Source organism: Vanellus vanellus (genome assembly GCF_965231255.1).
Source record: "Vanellus vanellus genome assembly, chromosome: 13".
NCBI lineage: Eukaryota > Metazoa > Chordata > Aves > Charadriiformes > Charadriidae > Vanellus > Vanellus vanellus.
Genome location: NC_138918.1, coordinates 18,015,345 through 18,031,608, shown reverse-complemented (window position 1 = coordinate 18,031,608; position 16,264 = coordinate 18,015,345). Strand labels below are relative to the sequence as shown.

The 16,264-nt window shown below is 39.7% G+C and overlaps 1 protein-coding gene across 1 annotated transcript in view; it reads right to left on the bottom strand.

The window, feature by feature from the left end:
• Positions 1 to 16,264, bottom strand: part of DOCK2 (dedicator of cytokinesis 2) — a gene marked incomplete at its 5' end in the record, with an annotated part of 219,255 nt that overhangs the window by 139,565 nt on the left and 63,426 nt on the right. The window contains one exon of the mRNA XM_082489775.1: positions 3,889 to 4,037. Within this exon, the coding sequence (XP_082345901.1) occupies positions 3,889 to 4,037 (149 nt within the window). The remainder of the gene's footprint in view (positions 1 to 3,888; positions 4,038 to 16,264) is intronic.

Sequence of the window (16,264 nt, the reverse complement as noted above, 5' to 3'; positions counted from 1 at the left end):
TGACAAGGAAAGAAAAAACTACTAGTAATAGTCACACATTTGTTGTTGTAGTTAAAAAGAACAGTCTTATATTTAATGACATACAACTTAATATATTCTAACATTCATATTGTCTCTGATCAGCAGTTGTATTGCCGGAAGGCATGCCAGGGTATGTATTTTTCTCAACAGAAGCATCTGGTTCTTTTGCTGATGTCCCAGCTATTCTATAATGTTTCTTATACTCATGAATATGATGCCTCCAAAGAGGTCATCATATGCTGATACCACTACTGGATTTAAACCTACTCCAAGGGACTTTTCTGCTTATATTAGGAATTCATCAGTATTTATTGCAAATGCAATCCGTAGATAACAGCCACCCAAACATATCAGAATTTCCAGTTTACAGGTTACCTTCCTTAAAAGAAGTTATTGAAGAAATGCCACCTGTTTTAAACAAACATGAGTGTGGTTGGGTTTTTTTAAATGCATGTGTATTAAATTCTCAGCAATTTTCATAATGGCTTACACGTTGCCTAAAAAGCCAGTTTGTCATAATGCATAAAGGTTTGCCTGCCTACCTCCTTCAATAGGAGTAAAAACATAGAATACATTAAATGCTTTTAAACATCATTCTATACAAATTACACAATTTTAAATGGATTGTTAAAAGACTGAAGTCCAAGCCTGTGAAGAATACAATCACCCATTAAACCTCTAGTCTCCAGCTGTGTTTAAACTTACACATCATACTGACCAGCAGGGGAAAAATAAACCAAAACAAAAAACCTATTATTAAAGATAATGTTCTCCTCAATGATAAAATGCATTTGATTTTAAATACGGCTAAGCATTTGCCTCGTATCAGGGGAGAACATCTGGAAAAAAAATTAAAAGCTTTTCAAAAGCTCTCAGCAGCACCACACTAACCAAGTAGTTTTCAACTGAAATGTTTCCAAATGAAATCTAAAGTATTTGTCTAATTATTTTTTAAGTCCTTGAGGTATATGTACATTAATGCATTTGCAGAACTGTCCAAAACCAGCAGTTACAAATATCTCAAACATGGAATTTTTTGCAACAAACACTCACTTTTCTTCAGTCATCTTTGCACTTCATTTGCACCTCATCTCTACAGACATTTCTATAGAAGATGTATCAATTCAGATACAGGTCATCATCCATCACTCAAGCTTTATGTTTTTACTAATATTGAGGAATTAAAAAATTTGAAAAACACCTAACCACACTTTAAAATATTTTCCCCCCAAGATAGAAACTTACAAGCCTTTCCAAAAATGAATAAAAACATTTATTAGCAAGAATTCTACTTAGTAACTGGTTGTGTGTCAGCAGTCACACTTAAAACGTGAATAAGACAAAAGTTTGAAAGGAGTGTTTTTCTTAGAAACAGTAATTTGACAAATAAATAAAATGGGATGCCTTTAAAAAAAAGGCAACACCACTACATTTTCAAATGTTTCTCCTCAGGAAAACAGCCCCTTGCCATTTCTACATCATTCTGAATATATCAGTTCCTACTCTTGGAAACTGGAAATGTCAGACTCTACAAAACAGTCTTCAGACTACATGGGGCTACATATATGCATACCAAGCAACAAGAATTCAACCTCTTCATGCTGTTCTGCCTATAGCAATGTTCTTACTCATGCAAATATGAGCTACAAACCCATATTTTCAGTGGGTGCTAAAAAAGTCTCTGACATGTCAACTACTGTTGCTATGCACAACAACTGTTAAGTTTGAAAATAAACTTAATTTATGCGGTACACATCCAGAAAGTATTAATTCATCTTGCTTTATGACTGTGTTTCACCTTTTAAAGTATTCAGTAATGAAACTGGTTTACTTTACATTATAGCCCTATAAACTTGTAACTTCACTCTTTGCCCTGTCATACTTTCACCATTTCTCTTACAAATACCATTTGAAATTCAAATGTTCTAACACCTCTTAAGTATCACCTTGTATCAACGTTTCCTGAAGTGCTTATGTCTAAAAAAATGAGGAAAATAGCTCAGAATACACACTAAGATTGCCTTGTGCAAACTGACAAAACTCTTCAGTTTCAAACTCAAAGATTTTTATGAAATCAAGCAAGGTGCTGTAATATTTCATTAGTAGAAAATGATCTAAGGACCCATAGAGAAAAACAACTCAAATGACAACTTGCCCTTATCCAAAGACTACAAAGTTTGAACACATGTATCAGAAAAATATAGCTCAGGAGAAATCAGCACGTATTCACAGGAGAAATTATAGCTTTCCTAATGCAATTAATTATGAGGTTTTCTCAGAATAAATTCTTCCAATTATCATGAAACTTCATTGAGTAACCTACTATTCATTAATAAGTGAGGGACTAAAATGTCAATTCAATATCCTCTCAAATGAGAAAAGCAACCACCCAGATAACAATTCCTACAGTGCCCCAAAACTTCAAGACCCTGTCAAAGAAACTCAAAGTGAAGTATAATAGGGAGTAATCTGTTTTACACAGACCTTGCTGAAAGCAGAAATTATAACCTACAACATTTGCATGCTGAAAAAAATTTCTTTCAGAAAATACAGAAGTTTTTCTAAAATAAACAAGACTAAATTTGAAAATTATTCTGAATACTTAGAATAATCACAGAATCATCAAATAGTTTGGGTTTGAAGGACCCTTTACAGGCCACCTAGTCCAAACCCCCTGCAACGAGCAGGGACATCTTCAACTAGATCAGGTTGCTCAGAGCCCCGGCCAGCCTGACCATCTGCCACCTCTTTGGGCAACCTGGGTCAGTGTTTCACTACTCTTACTGTAAAACATTTCTTCTTTATATCTAGTCTAAATCTCCCCTATTACAGTTTAAAACCATTACCGCTTGTCCTATCACAACAGGCCCTGCTAAAAAGTCTGTCTCCATCTTTCCTTCAAGCCCCCTTTAAGTAGTGAAAGACCACAATAACGTCTTCCCAGAGCCTCCTCTTCTCCAGCCTGAACAACCCCAACTCTCTCAGCCTGTCCTCACAGGAGAGGTGCTCCAGCCCTCTGACCATTTCTGTGGCCCTCCTCTGGACCCGCTCCAACAGGTCCATATCTCTCCTGTGCTGAGGGCTTCAGAGCTGGACGCAGTACTCCAGGTGGGGTCTCACCAGAGCAGAGGAGAAGAATCACCTCCCTCGACCTGCTGGCCACGCTTCTTCTGATGAGGCCCAGGATATAGTTGGCTTTCTGGGCTGTGAGCGCACATTATTGACTCATGTCTAGTTTTTTATCCACCAGTACCCTGAAGTCCTTCTTGGCAAGACTGCTCTCAATCCCTTCATCCCCCAGCCTGTATTCATACCAGGGTTTGCCCCCACCCACGTGGAGGACCCTGTGCTCAGCCTTGTGGAACCTCATGACGTTCACACAGGCCCACTTCTTGAGCTTGTCCAGGTTCGTCTGGATGGTATCCCATACCTCAGGCATGTCAACTGCACTATTCAGCTCGGTGTCATTGATACCATCGATACTCAGCTTGCTGTCATAACATTCTAATTCATTTCAGCGTGTATTCCGTTGAACTTTACCAGTCAAAACAAAAAGTGCTTAAACCTCTGCTAGGAAAAAACACAGCAGCCTAAGTGCTTGTAAGAATACTATGGTGCTTTACAGCAGCTAAAAATTTAAGGAATATAAAATTGAGAAATAAAATAAGATAGCACAGATTTCAGTACTTCACCTTTAAGATGTCAACTGCCCTTTACCTTAAGTTTATGAAAAATAGGAGAAAAGTTCAATTTGGCACTGACTTGTATTAAAAATTTAAATGAGATTCATCACCATCAATAATTTACTACCTAATCACCTCAGGCTTACAACAGACTTGGGCCATCTACATCATCATCAATACTTACAGGGTCTTGACAGCTCAGAACCTCCAGAATGCTATTGAGTAATTCAACACAGTACTTCTTCTCTTGGACCTGGAGTTGCTGATCATCCTTCTGTTCCAGTAATTCCTTCAGCTCTTTTGTAATCACAGGAAGCAGAATGTCCCTGCATTCTGAAAGAAAGCAAATTACCTTAAGAACAAATCTAAATCAAATACTACTTGCAAATAAACCTTCCTCAAAATAGTGAAACACAATATGCTTCAACAGCTACAGTCCCTTCCAACATGGAATTGTTGATTTTCCAATCATGCCTCAGGGATACTCAAACTTGTATGATGTTTTTCTAAGTCAACAATATTTCTCATGTATGAAAAACAACTTCCTGACTAAAAAAAAAAAAATTGTTTTGGTTAAATTATGAAGGCTGTTTAGCTTGTCCCAAGCACTTAGGGACAAATTGTTCACCTTACATACAAAGCACCTAGAATCACGGAATTTTCAGAGTTGGAAGGGACCTCTAGAGATCACCTAGCCCAACTCCCCTGCTAAAGCAGGATTGCCCAGAGCACATTACTCAGGACTGCATCCAGGCGGGTCTTGAAAATCTCCAGAGAAGGGGACTCCACCACCTCCCTGGGCAGCCTGTGCCAGTGCTCTGTCACCCTCACCGTAAAGAAGCTTTTCCGTGTATTTGAACGGATCTTCCTGTGTTCTAACTTGTGCCCATTGCCCCTTGTCCTGTCACTGGGAACCATTGAAAAGAGCCTGGCTCCATCCTCCTTCAACCCACCCTTTAGATACTTGTACGCCATAATAAGGTCTCCCCTCAGCCTTCTCTTCTCCAGGCTAAAGAGTCCCAGCTCTCTCAGCCTTTCCTCATAAGGCAGATGCTCCAAGCCCTTAATCATCTTAGTTGCCCTTCGCTGGACTCGCTCCAGCAGTTCCCTGTCCCTCTTGAACTGGGGAGCCCAAAACTGGACACAGTATTCCAGTTGTGGCCTCACCAGTGCAGAGTGGAGGGGGAGAATGACCTCCCTCGACCTACTGGCCACACTCTTCCCTATGCAGCCCAGGATTCCATTGGCCTTTTTGGCGACAAGGGCACATTGCTGGGCCATGGATAATTTACTGTCTACCACAACCCCCAGATCCTTCTCCTCAGAGCTACTTCCCAGCAGGTCCACCCCTAACCTATACTGGTGCCTAGCATTCTTCCTCCCCAGGTGCAGGACCTTGCACTTGCTTTTGTTGAACCTCATTAGGTTCTTCTCTGCCCAGCTCTCCAGCCTGTCCAGGTCACGCTGGATGGCAGCACGGCCCTCTGGGGTGTCAGCCACCCCACCCAGTTTGGTATCATCAGCAAACTTGCTGAGGATACACTCTGTCCCCTCATCCAGGTCATTAATGAATATATTAAACAAAATTGGACCGAGTATTGACCCCTGGGGGACACCACTGGTTACAGGCCTCCAACTAGACTCTGTGCCACTCATCACAATCCTCTGAGTTCTGTCCCGCAGCCAACTCTCAATCCACCTCACTGTCACCTCATCTAGCCCACACTTCCTCAGCTTCCTAATGAGGATGTCATGGGAGACAGTGTCAAAAGCCTTGCTAAAGTCAAGGTAGATGACATCCACAACTCTCCCCTCATCCAGCCAACCAGTTATAACATCATAGAAAGCTATCAGATTGGTCAAGCACAATTTACCCTTGGTAAATCCATGTTGACCACTTCCAATAACTTCCTGTTCCTCAACATGTTTGGAGATGACATCCAGAATGAGTCGCTCCATTACCTTCCCAGGGACAGAGGTGAGACCAACCGGTCTGTAGTTCCCTGGGTCCTCCTTCTTGCCTTTTTTGAAGATAGGAGGGATGTCAGCCTTCCTCCAGTCCTCAGGCACCTCTCCTGTTCTCCAGGACTGTTCAAAGACGATGGAGAGTGGTCTAGCAATAACATCCGCCAGCTCTCTCAGCACTCTCGGGTGGATGCCATCAGGACCCATGGACTTGTGAAGTCCAGCTTGGCCAAGTGGTCTCTGACACGGTCCTCCTCAACTGAGGGAAAATCTTCCTCTCTCCAGACCTTCCCCTTTGCCTTCAGAGTATGGGATTCATGAGGGACAGCTTTAGCAGTGAAGACCGAAGAAAAGAAGGCATTCAGTAACTCTGCCTTCTCTGTGTCTTCCACCACTAGGGCACCTGTCTCATTCACCAGTGGGCCTACATTTTCCCTAGTCTTCCTTTTTCTATTGACATACTCAAAGAATCTCTTCTTATTGTCTTTAACTGCAGTGGCCAAGCTGAGTTCTGATTGAGCTTTGGCCCTTCTCATTTTCCCCCTACATAGCTTTGTTATATCTTGATAGTCCTCATAAGTTGCCAACTCCCTTTTCCAGAGAATGTAAACTTTCCTTTTTTTTTCCTGAGGTCCAGCCAAAGTTCTCTGTTTAGCCAGGCTGGTCATCTTCCCCGTCTGCTCGTTTTTCAAGACAAGGGGATGGCCTTCTCCTGCGCTTTTAAGAGCACCTGCTTGAAGTATGCCCAGCCTTCCTGGGCACCTTTGCTCTTCAAAACTGCCTCCCAAGGGACACTCTCAACCATCCTCCTAAACAGGCTAAAGTCTGCCCTTCGGAAGTCCAAGGTGGCAGTTTTGCTGGCTCCCCGCCTTACTTGATCAGGAATTGAAAATTCTGTCATTTCGTGATCACTCTGCCCAAGGCGACCTCCAACCTTTACATCCCCCACAAGACCTTCCCCTTAACAAGACCACTGTTAATTTCCAGACATTCAAAACTGCCCCTAACATAGAGGGCCACCCCACCACCTCTCCTTCCTTGCCTATCCATTTTGAAGAGCTCGTAGTTGGTAGAAATAAGTTATGTTTAAGTAGTGACAGGATTTTAATGTAAGAAAAATACTATATTAAATTATTGTCTCTGAAAATAAGACACAAACAGCAACACATTTGTTCTATGGGCATCACTTTGAAACACACCTTCTAAGAACAAACAAAAGCAAGCAGACAAGGAAGAGACTCTAATGAAAGGCCTATCAAGCCTATGACAGCAAAAGCTATGCATACATTCATCCTTATTTAAATCTAAGGAAGCTGACACAAACAGTAGGTTACATTTTAATCTCACATGTACATTGACTTTTTAAGAGAGTGGTTCTTATAGGAAATGTTGGGAGGACAAGATGCACAAATTTGAAATAACTTCAATGAAGGCACTATCTGTCTAGAAATACAGAAGACAGAAGATACTTTTTCTAACTTAACTGATACATGCCACTGAGTGATTTAAGTAGCAACTCACTTGTACCGTACTACATAATTAGAGTACGGCACAACAGCATGAATAACGCTGAGCAGATGCTTCAAAGATTTATTAAATTTATGAAAATAACCTGGGAAGAAAACAGAGCTAAATGTAGCTTCAAAGGTTCCACCTCAGAATAAAATTTGTATAGAACTACAGAAGCATTCTAGTCACAGACAGCGTGCTGAAGTTCTTACTCATTTACACTCAATTCATTTCCTGTTGCTTAAAATTCTTGTCTGCCTTAACTCTTTGCAAAAGTATTTGTATCACCAACTGGATACTATACCACAACGTATCAATATATTAATACCACACATCACAGTTTCTGAAAAAAGTAATAGAACAAAACTAGAAAACTTCTTAATTCCTGCAAACAAAAATGAAAATGTGGCTTGCTATTTTTGCTTTTGAGAATGATTTAGAACACCTCTACCTGGACTTACAGCATACTCACTGATGTGAGATGAGGTGAAACTGTATCTAATGGGATTTAAAACAAGCCAGGGGGTCAGAATCCCCCAAATAAGGGTGCTAGTACAGGGAGACAGGAGGGTACGAAAGAAAGAGGAAAAGAATGGGAAGTAGATTATAAATTTCCCATTTTGCAGATGAAGCAACAGAAGCTATCCATACAGATTGTTCTTATTTCAAGTAACAGCTCCGAGCCATATAAATGCAGGAGCTTTTAATCACATTTAAGGGGCAGCATAATTTCTTGCCTCAGAAAGTATCTCTACTCTTGGTAATGCCACAACATTAATACAAAGCTATATATCTCATTTTCTATAACCCTTGTTCCAAGCTACAAGAGCAATCTTTCTCAGTGACTAAATTACAAACTCACTAGTAAAACAGTAGTTAAAAAATACATATCAACAAAAGACCTGTTCAAAGAGCAGCATCAAAAGGAATTTCACGCAGCTCACAGTTCGTTTACGTGACCAATTCTGCACATATACAAGCTTCCTGCCCCTAATGCAGGCCACAGCCTACCCCTCTGATTCAGAAACCAAATAGCTGCACTTACAAAGCACTTAGAGCATACCAGCAGGTCAGACTAACACTCCCAAAGCACCTCAGTGTGGATTTGTGACCATGGAGACAGAGAAAAAAAATCCCTCCAAAAGTCATCAATACTGACAGATTCGTAGTCACCAGCTGTAAACATCACTAATTACACAATTTTCTGAAAATGAGATGTAATTTGATAATTAGCAAATTCTTTCTGGATTTGCTCATACGAACAACTTCTAATAACTAACTATAAATGCAATAAATTCAGTGCCATTCGCTTCTTGGTCAAAAACTAAAACAAAGGAACATCATTAGGAACATTAAAAGTTATATGCAATACCTTTAAAACTTGCTGAAATGTGATAATACTTTTTTCAAAGAAAGGATTTATATATTCAGTCAACAAATCAGGACAAGTTGTAAATTACATTATTACCTACCTACTTTTGAAAAAGCTAGAAAACAAAATTTAATTCTGTTTTCATTGCAATCTGTGGAAACTGTCCTTCAACAGTCTAAGGTTCTTGGGGGGGGAAATGGTTCATAATATGACCAGCTCAGGATTCATTCATCAAGGTTCTTGTAAGATATGACCTGTAAATTCCCTGAAACAAATGGCGAGAGACAGAAGATGGGGGAGGCCCTCTGAGCCTCACTGAGGAATGTCTCAAACACTCACAAAGACTGAGATATGGCGGTAGCCAAGGGGTGGATAATGTGGAGTCTGGAAAATGTAGGCTTTGTGCTCAAAGAACTGACAAGACTAACACCTTATCTCTTGTGTGACTCAGGAGAGAAAACTCATCTGGACAGCACAGAATGTGCCTGGGGTGGGGGTGGAGGGAAGTCTTGTGAAGACAAGGCTTTCTGCTCAACTGTGAAGCTTGTTAGCTTCTTTGTTTTCGGGGCCATCATGTCCGATAATGACCTTTGCCTCATTATCCACGAAATACATATTAAAGTTCACACCCCTGCATATGCTAATGAAGACTATCGAGATGATGCTAAACTTACATGACTATAGGAATCGTCTCTCCACCCAAATCATGCTACACGTCACCTGGGGGGGGAAGAGAAACCTGAGCATCGTAACAGCAGGGCAGGTCATACTGATACCGTGAACATAAAAGGGGAAAATAAGTGCCCCTAGAGACTCCTTTTCCCCAGGAGATCCACAGAGGAGTGCTCCTACGAACCAGAACCCCCCGTTGGCTGGACCAACGCTGGAACCAGGACCAGTAACCTCTCTCTCCCTCTGTTTCACTTTCTTCTCTCTTTTTCTTTTAAAGTTAAGTACGTAACGCAAGGCATACCTTACCACTCGCTATAATTCATGGTATAATTTGTTGTGTATCATCTGTCACGAAGTAACACAAGGTGGATTTTACCACTTGCCATACTTTGTTTTACCGTTTGCCATAATTTGTTACATACCTAACCAATTATTGTGGACGTAGTTAAGACATATATTAATAACTGTGGGAATCTAATAAATGTTTTTGTATGGACCTTGAAAGTTGTCTCATCTTTAGTCCACACTGATGGGGATTTGCGAATCAGAGTCATTTCCCCCCTCCCCCTTGTGAGCAAGGCATGACAGTTGTGACTACTCCAAAAATATTTAAGATACTTTTCCCTTTGGACATAACATTTATTGCTAACCAAGTTCCATTTCATGATGGTTATGACCATAAACATATTAGTGTAAACACCTGCTAAACCTGCTAGTATAACCACCCACTTCTCTAAAACAGCAATGACTGTTTCATTCCCACCACAGAGCTGGGCTGTAGGTGTTATTTGCCAGACTTTTAACTTTTCCACTCAGTCCACATGCTGCTGAGATAGAAGCTGCCCGTCACCTCAGTGAGATACATGCAAGGAACTTGCTTATGAAGTTGCAAAAGAGAAATTAAAATGGGACTGCAGTGGATTTCCAGTCTGTTACTGAAAGATGGCATGTATTTAACAGATTTTAAAACGAATCAGAAAAAAAAAAAATGGACTCATGGCTGAACCAAGCAGTTCAGACTGGATATAAGGAAAAAATCCTTCCTCGTGAAGACAGTCAAGCAGGGGAACACAGGTTGCCCAGTCTCTGTCCTTGGAGATTTTCAAGACCCAACTGGAACAGGCCCAGAGCAACCTGGTCTGACCTCACAGCTGACCCCAGTTTGATTGGGAGGTTGGACTAGACACATTCTCAGGTTCCTTCCAACTTCAACTATTCTATGACCCTTTGTTGCAGAAATTGCTAAATAATGGTAGCACAGTGGTAGCTTGGTGCACTGCAAATGACCAGTTGCTAATCCTCAGAACAGAAGACAGCACCTGACTACGATACGTGCCAGCACAAAGCAATAAATTTACAGGATACTGCTAGATCTTGAATATTTGGAAAATTAATGGAGACTGTCAGAAAGTTAGGGACAAAGATAGATCTCTACATATGTATGTAAATCATGACATTTTGGGGGGCTTGTAATTTTTTTCATCCATAGTTTCCTATCGCAGAAGAGATGCCATCAAAATCATGACTCTAAAAGACAGATGGGAGAAACCTATTTCTTGACAATTCAGCCTGTATCACTTGCACAGCATCTGTAGAGAGGCAAAAAAAAATGCTTCACATATATTTAACCTGTTTGAAAGTACACATGTAGTAAGCACTGAGGGACATGAAAAATTCAATTTCTCTTTTCTGATACCCACTCCACCACATCTCTGTCTTCCTTCTCAGGTTCTCTAACTGTATGCAAGATACGCTGAAGGAATGATTCATCACATGCTAAACTCTCTCATCTTTCCTATAGCATTGTGGATCCAATACACTAATCCAAATGATAAGCAATAAAGCTCATCTGTATACAGTATCACTGTACATACCTGTCTGCAATTATAGCTATGTCTATACATGGCAACATTTTCTGTCACAAGTTCTCAGCTCTAAACCTGCTGTGTACAAACTGCACTTTTTATAAGGATGCATAACTATTACTCTAACATTCTGCAACAGACACAGTAACAGCTACAATTATTACAACACAAAGATGGACATATTTTGACAAACACATCCAACCTTTAACAAATCTGCAATAACATGTCATAGGAATACAGATTCCAAATCAACAGCGTGTAAGAAATTTAGCTGGCAACTGTTTTCTCATAACTACCATTCCATTAAAACATTTCCACTTCAAAAAAAAAAAATCAGTAGGGACTGCTATGCTAACAGGCCTGTTCCTAACAACGAAGTCCAAAGTCATATCAAATGACATGACATCTCATCCACTTTTCACCACTTACAAAGAGGATGGAATGTTTTATGCACATACCAGTTCCACATCTGCCAGGATAAACATACTTATTGCCCCCACTCCTCCAAAATAATATCCAGCTCAATTTTTAAGCCATTAAGATCTCTCTTGAAACATCTGACAGCTAGGAAATATGAAAATTCTCTTTGGGTAGCTTTTAAAGTTACAGGAAGCAACTAGATAATAAATGACAATAAAAATCTATACTTAACAAGCTTTATTTCAAAAGTAAAGTAAGAGACTAGGCTGAACAAAGTCATTGCTCAAGGTGAATTCTGTATTTTAGCTGAAGTATATTTTAAATTTGTGCCGATATGGAAAAAAATCTAGGACTTCAAGGTAGGTATTATATTAATCACTAAATTACATCTGACTTCAAATGCCAGTGACACCCATTTGACCAATAATCCGAAGGCGCAGAGGAGATCATGAGTTACAAGTTGTGCTGGAAACCTTAAAGAGGAGTGGAAGTAAACTTCATTGAATTTAAAACTCCTCCATACCACAGTTTCAAAGGTAATTTAAAACTTTTCCTACCAGAATGCAAAATTCCCACTGTTGTCTATAACACATTTAAAAACCACTCACACACACACGTATTTTGGTAAAATTACTAAGTCTTTGACTCAATTCTTCTTCTGCATAAAGGCATTCTCTACTTCTTAAACATTGAGAAAGCAGGGCTGCTTACATAGACAAAATTTCCGTATTGTACTGAGAGGATAGCTGAGGCAGAAGCTACAGTTGATTTCCTCCAGTTTTAAGAGCTAATTACTTGCCCAGGTGGCAAGCTTCATAACTTCCAGTTGTACTTTGCATTATAAACTAAAATTTGATACATATTTGATACATACAGAATCTATTAAAAGGTCTTAACATATGCAGCTGATTAATTATTTACAGTGCATTTTCAAATGTGAACGATGTTGAAGTGTCAAGCTACATGGAAATTCAAAGGCTGTATAACTATCCTTCACTACATTTCCTTTTTTTAAAACAAAGCAAAACCAAAACAGAATACCTGCCATAGTAATTAATGGAAAAAATGTTAAATGTATTTTTATAAGTGAATTGTATTTTTGTGTGAAGTATTTTGATTGAGATTAAGGCTATATGCCTGTATTTTATGACTGGCTGCTAGAGAAACTCAGCTTGTTAGTTAAGGTAATACAGGAGAATTACTTTATTTTGTGTTTAGTAAACAACTCAGATAATGTACTTCCAGGACATTATTCATAAACAAAAGACAACAGTCTTAGGAAAGGAAAATGAATTAGGTTATATAAGATCCCCATCAGTAAAAGTCATCCCATATGAGGATGTGATTCCAAGATATTCTCATGAACGCACACAATCAAAGTAATCGAAAAAGACTAGCATTTGTAGCAAACAAGCCGTGGTCTCAGCCTGAGCCTGCAGGTGGGCTAGTACTAACATAAAACTGTAGTCATGCCCTCTCACGTTTAAAAACCCTGTTAAAACGATTTTACTAGAACATTATACAAAATATGAAAACCCTCTGTTATCTTGGGACAAAGAAAAGTTTATTAAACGGGTATACAAATTCCAGATTATAATATTAAGGTATCACTGCATAAGTTAAGCAAAACAAGCAAAGCGCTCATTTGAACATCAACAACTCATTGGCTAAGGAGAAAAAAAAGTTATGAAAATCGTGGAAGACAGTAATTGAGAAAAGAAACAGTCAAAGTAAAATTTTCTGTTGTAGTATTTGATGATCTAGACTCATTACTGAGTGTACCCTCAGTAAGTTTGCAGACAACCCCAAGTTGAGCAGGAGTGTTGATCTGCCTGAGGCTAGGAAGGCTCTATAAAGGGGTCTGGACAGGCTGGATCCATGGGTCAAGGCCAATGGTATGAGGTTCAACAAGGCCAAGTGCCAGGTCTTACACGTGGGACACAGGAAAGCTGCCCGGCAGAAAAGGACCTGGGGCTGTTGGCCGACAGCCGAATGGATATGAGCTGGCAGTGTGCCCCGGTGGCCAAGGCGGCCAACAGCATCCTGGCCTGTATCAGGAATAGTGTGGCCAGCAGGACTAGGGAAGCAATCGTCCACCTGTACTCGGCACTGGTACCACCTCAAATATTGTGTTCAGTTTTGGGCCCCTCACTACAGGAAAGACACTGAGGTGCTGGAGCATGTCCGAAGAAGAGCAACGAAGCTGGTGAGGGGACTGGAGCACAAGTCTTAGAAGGAGCAGCTGAGGGAATGGGGGTTGTTTAACCTGGAGAAAAGGAGGCTGAGGGGAGACCATAATGCTCTCTACAACTACCTGAAAGGAAGTTGTAGCAAGGCGGGTGTCACTGTCTTTTCCCAAGTAACAGGCATTAGGACAAGAAAAAAATGCCTCAAGGGTTATCAAGCACTGGAACATGATGCTCAGGGAAGCGACTGAGTTACCACCCCTGGAGGTGTTTAAAAGATATGTAGATGTGACACTTAAGGACCTGGTTTAGTGGTGAACTTGGCAGTGTTAGGTTTACAGTTGGACTAGATCTTAAGGGTCTTTTCAACGTATATTATAAAATTTAAGAACTAGCTGCTTTTTTCTTGATAAATGATGGGAAAATATTGCTAAAGACAGATATACTTCTTAATGTTCAGACCCATGAAAAAACAACTGTTCTGACTGGCTTTTTTTCTAGAAAACATTTTTTTCTTGAACACATCAAGATACAGTTTGAGCCTCTTGCATTTATTTCATCACGGTCTGCCAAAAGACATATTGTTCAACCCCAAATTTCAACATACTTCTCGGAGAGAAGTTTCCTGGTAGCACCTTCCTGAATAAGGACAGGTAGATTAATTTTTGTAAAAGATTAAGCAGTTACAAGGTTTGGGATTTGGTTGGGTTTTTTAACACCCCTCTGTTCACCTTATTCTCCTTTAGATATGTAATGATTTCTTCTGTACTAGAAAAGTGAAATACAAACTCTTAAGTCATTAATGCAATAATGTCATTAAAACAGACATTTGGGTCTCCTTCAGCAAAAATCACAGACGGGCTTCATTCCTGACTGCCTCATATGTGCAGCCAAAATGGTAATAAAGATTTAACACCACTTTTGTCTCCCTTAGGAAACACTACTCTTGATTCCCTGGCATGCCTGTAGCCATACCCATCTGTTAGGATGGCTTCATGCCCACTTAAAAATGGGCATGCCAATTTAATAAGGACATAGGTGTCATCTGAACTCAGATTTAGAGCAAAGTCTTAAAAATAAAATCAGTGAACAACATTCTTTCAACAAGGAGAGACTTCTGATGGCAGTCAATGCTCAATTAAAATGCCATGCTTCTTCACAAAGGACATCTGTTCACAACTGCAGGCATCTTGCTATTAAAAGTCTTCCCTCTTTGTTATTTGCCATTTAACTCTTTGCTAGGAGCCCAGAAGCCATAAATTCACAACTGTATACATTGTATTCATTGCTAAATCTAAATTCAAATTTTACAATTTAGATAAGAGCCACAGAAAGGGGAGGTACCATAGATCACCTACAGACTCTGACGGCACTGAGATGCAAATTGTTTTTGTCTCATGGACTCTCATACTAACATCAGAAGGAGAAACACAATAGTTGATCCTGTGAAGGCAGCACACAACACTTGCTGAGCACTGAAAGCCAGTGTCAGCAAGTAAGGTCAGATACAGAATAGGTACAGCATTACTGGTCACAGCACACAACTGCGACCAAACATAACACTGCAGAATACCTTCACTTCCCAACTTCAAGGCTTATCTTCAAGTTTCTCCACTCCTCACAGGAGCCAAGTAATGCCATGTATTCAAAGGCAGCCTGAGCAACATCTAACACTATCATTGCCATAGCCAAAACAACACTTAAGCATTCAGCGCCTTTTCCAGCTTGCAATTGTTACAGTCTGCCGGTCTGCCACGAATGCTTGTCAGCATATCCTCTCTGTCAGATTTAAAAATTTGGCTTGTGTTTGGATTATGGAATATTGATGAATTCCAACTTGCATGTTACCACATTTCATTTAATTGACACACAAAATTTTGCTTAAGTAACAGCTTCATATCAGCTTCTGCAGTATGTATTTGTTCTCTTTTCTACTTGAAATAGTTGTAAACATAGTTTTAACAATGACCTTCTAAATACACGTGTAAAAACTAGTTCACCTAATTTAATTTGGATTTCCATCCATATATCAAGATTTTTTAAAAATATAACTAAAAAACCTGCCATATTGGCTCAAGTCTAACAAAAAGTTACCAGCAGTGATATCAAGCATGTCTCCTACTCCTCCATAAACAGAAGAAAATAACAGCTTTAATCTATATGTGTTCATCACAAATGTACATACCTACAGATATGCATATGCTATTCTTATCCCTATGAAAATATTGCAGGAACAGAACTGGCAAAAAATACTGGATTCGAAGTGATGCTTTAAAGGTAATGTAGCCCTATAAACACTACTGCGTATAACAAAAGGAGGAAGGAAAAAAAAAAACAACCTACTCAGAAGTGTGTTTCTTAAATGAATCTTTTCAAAGCTAAGTACAAAATTCAAGAATGAATCCACAGGAAAGATTTTATGTTTCAATATAGAACCATTTTAAAGGCATTTATGAACAGTGAGTATTTTCAATTTTTTCCCAGTAGCTAAAAAAGGGAGAGTCAAATGCATTAACAATCTCCTACATTCAAACATTTTAAAATGTTGAGAAGTTGTGTTGAAAACAGTGC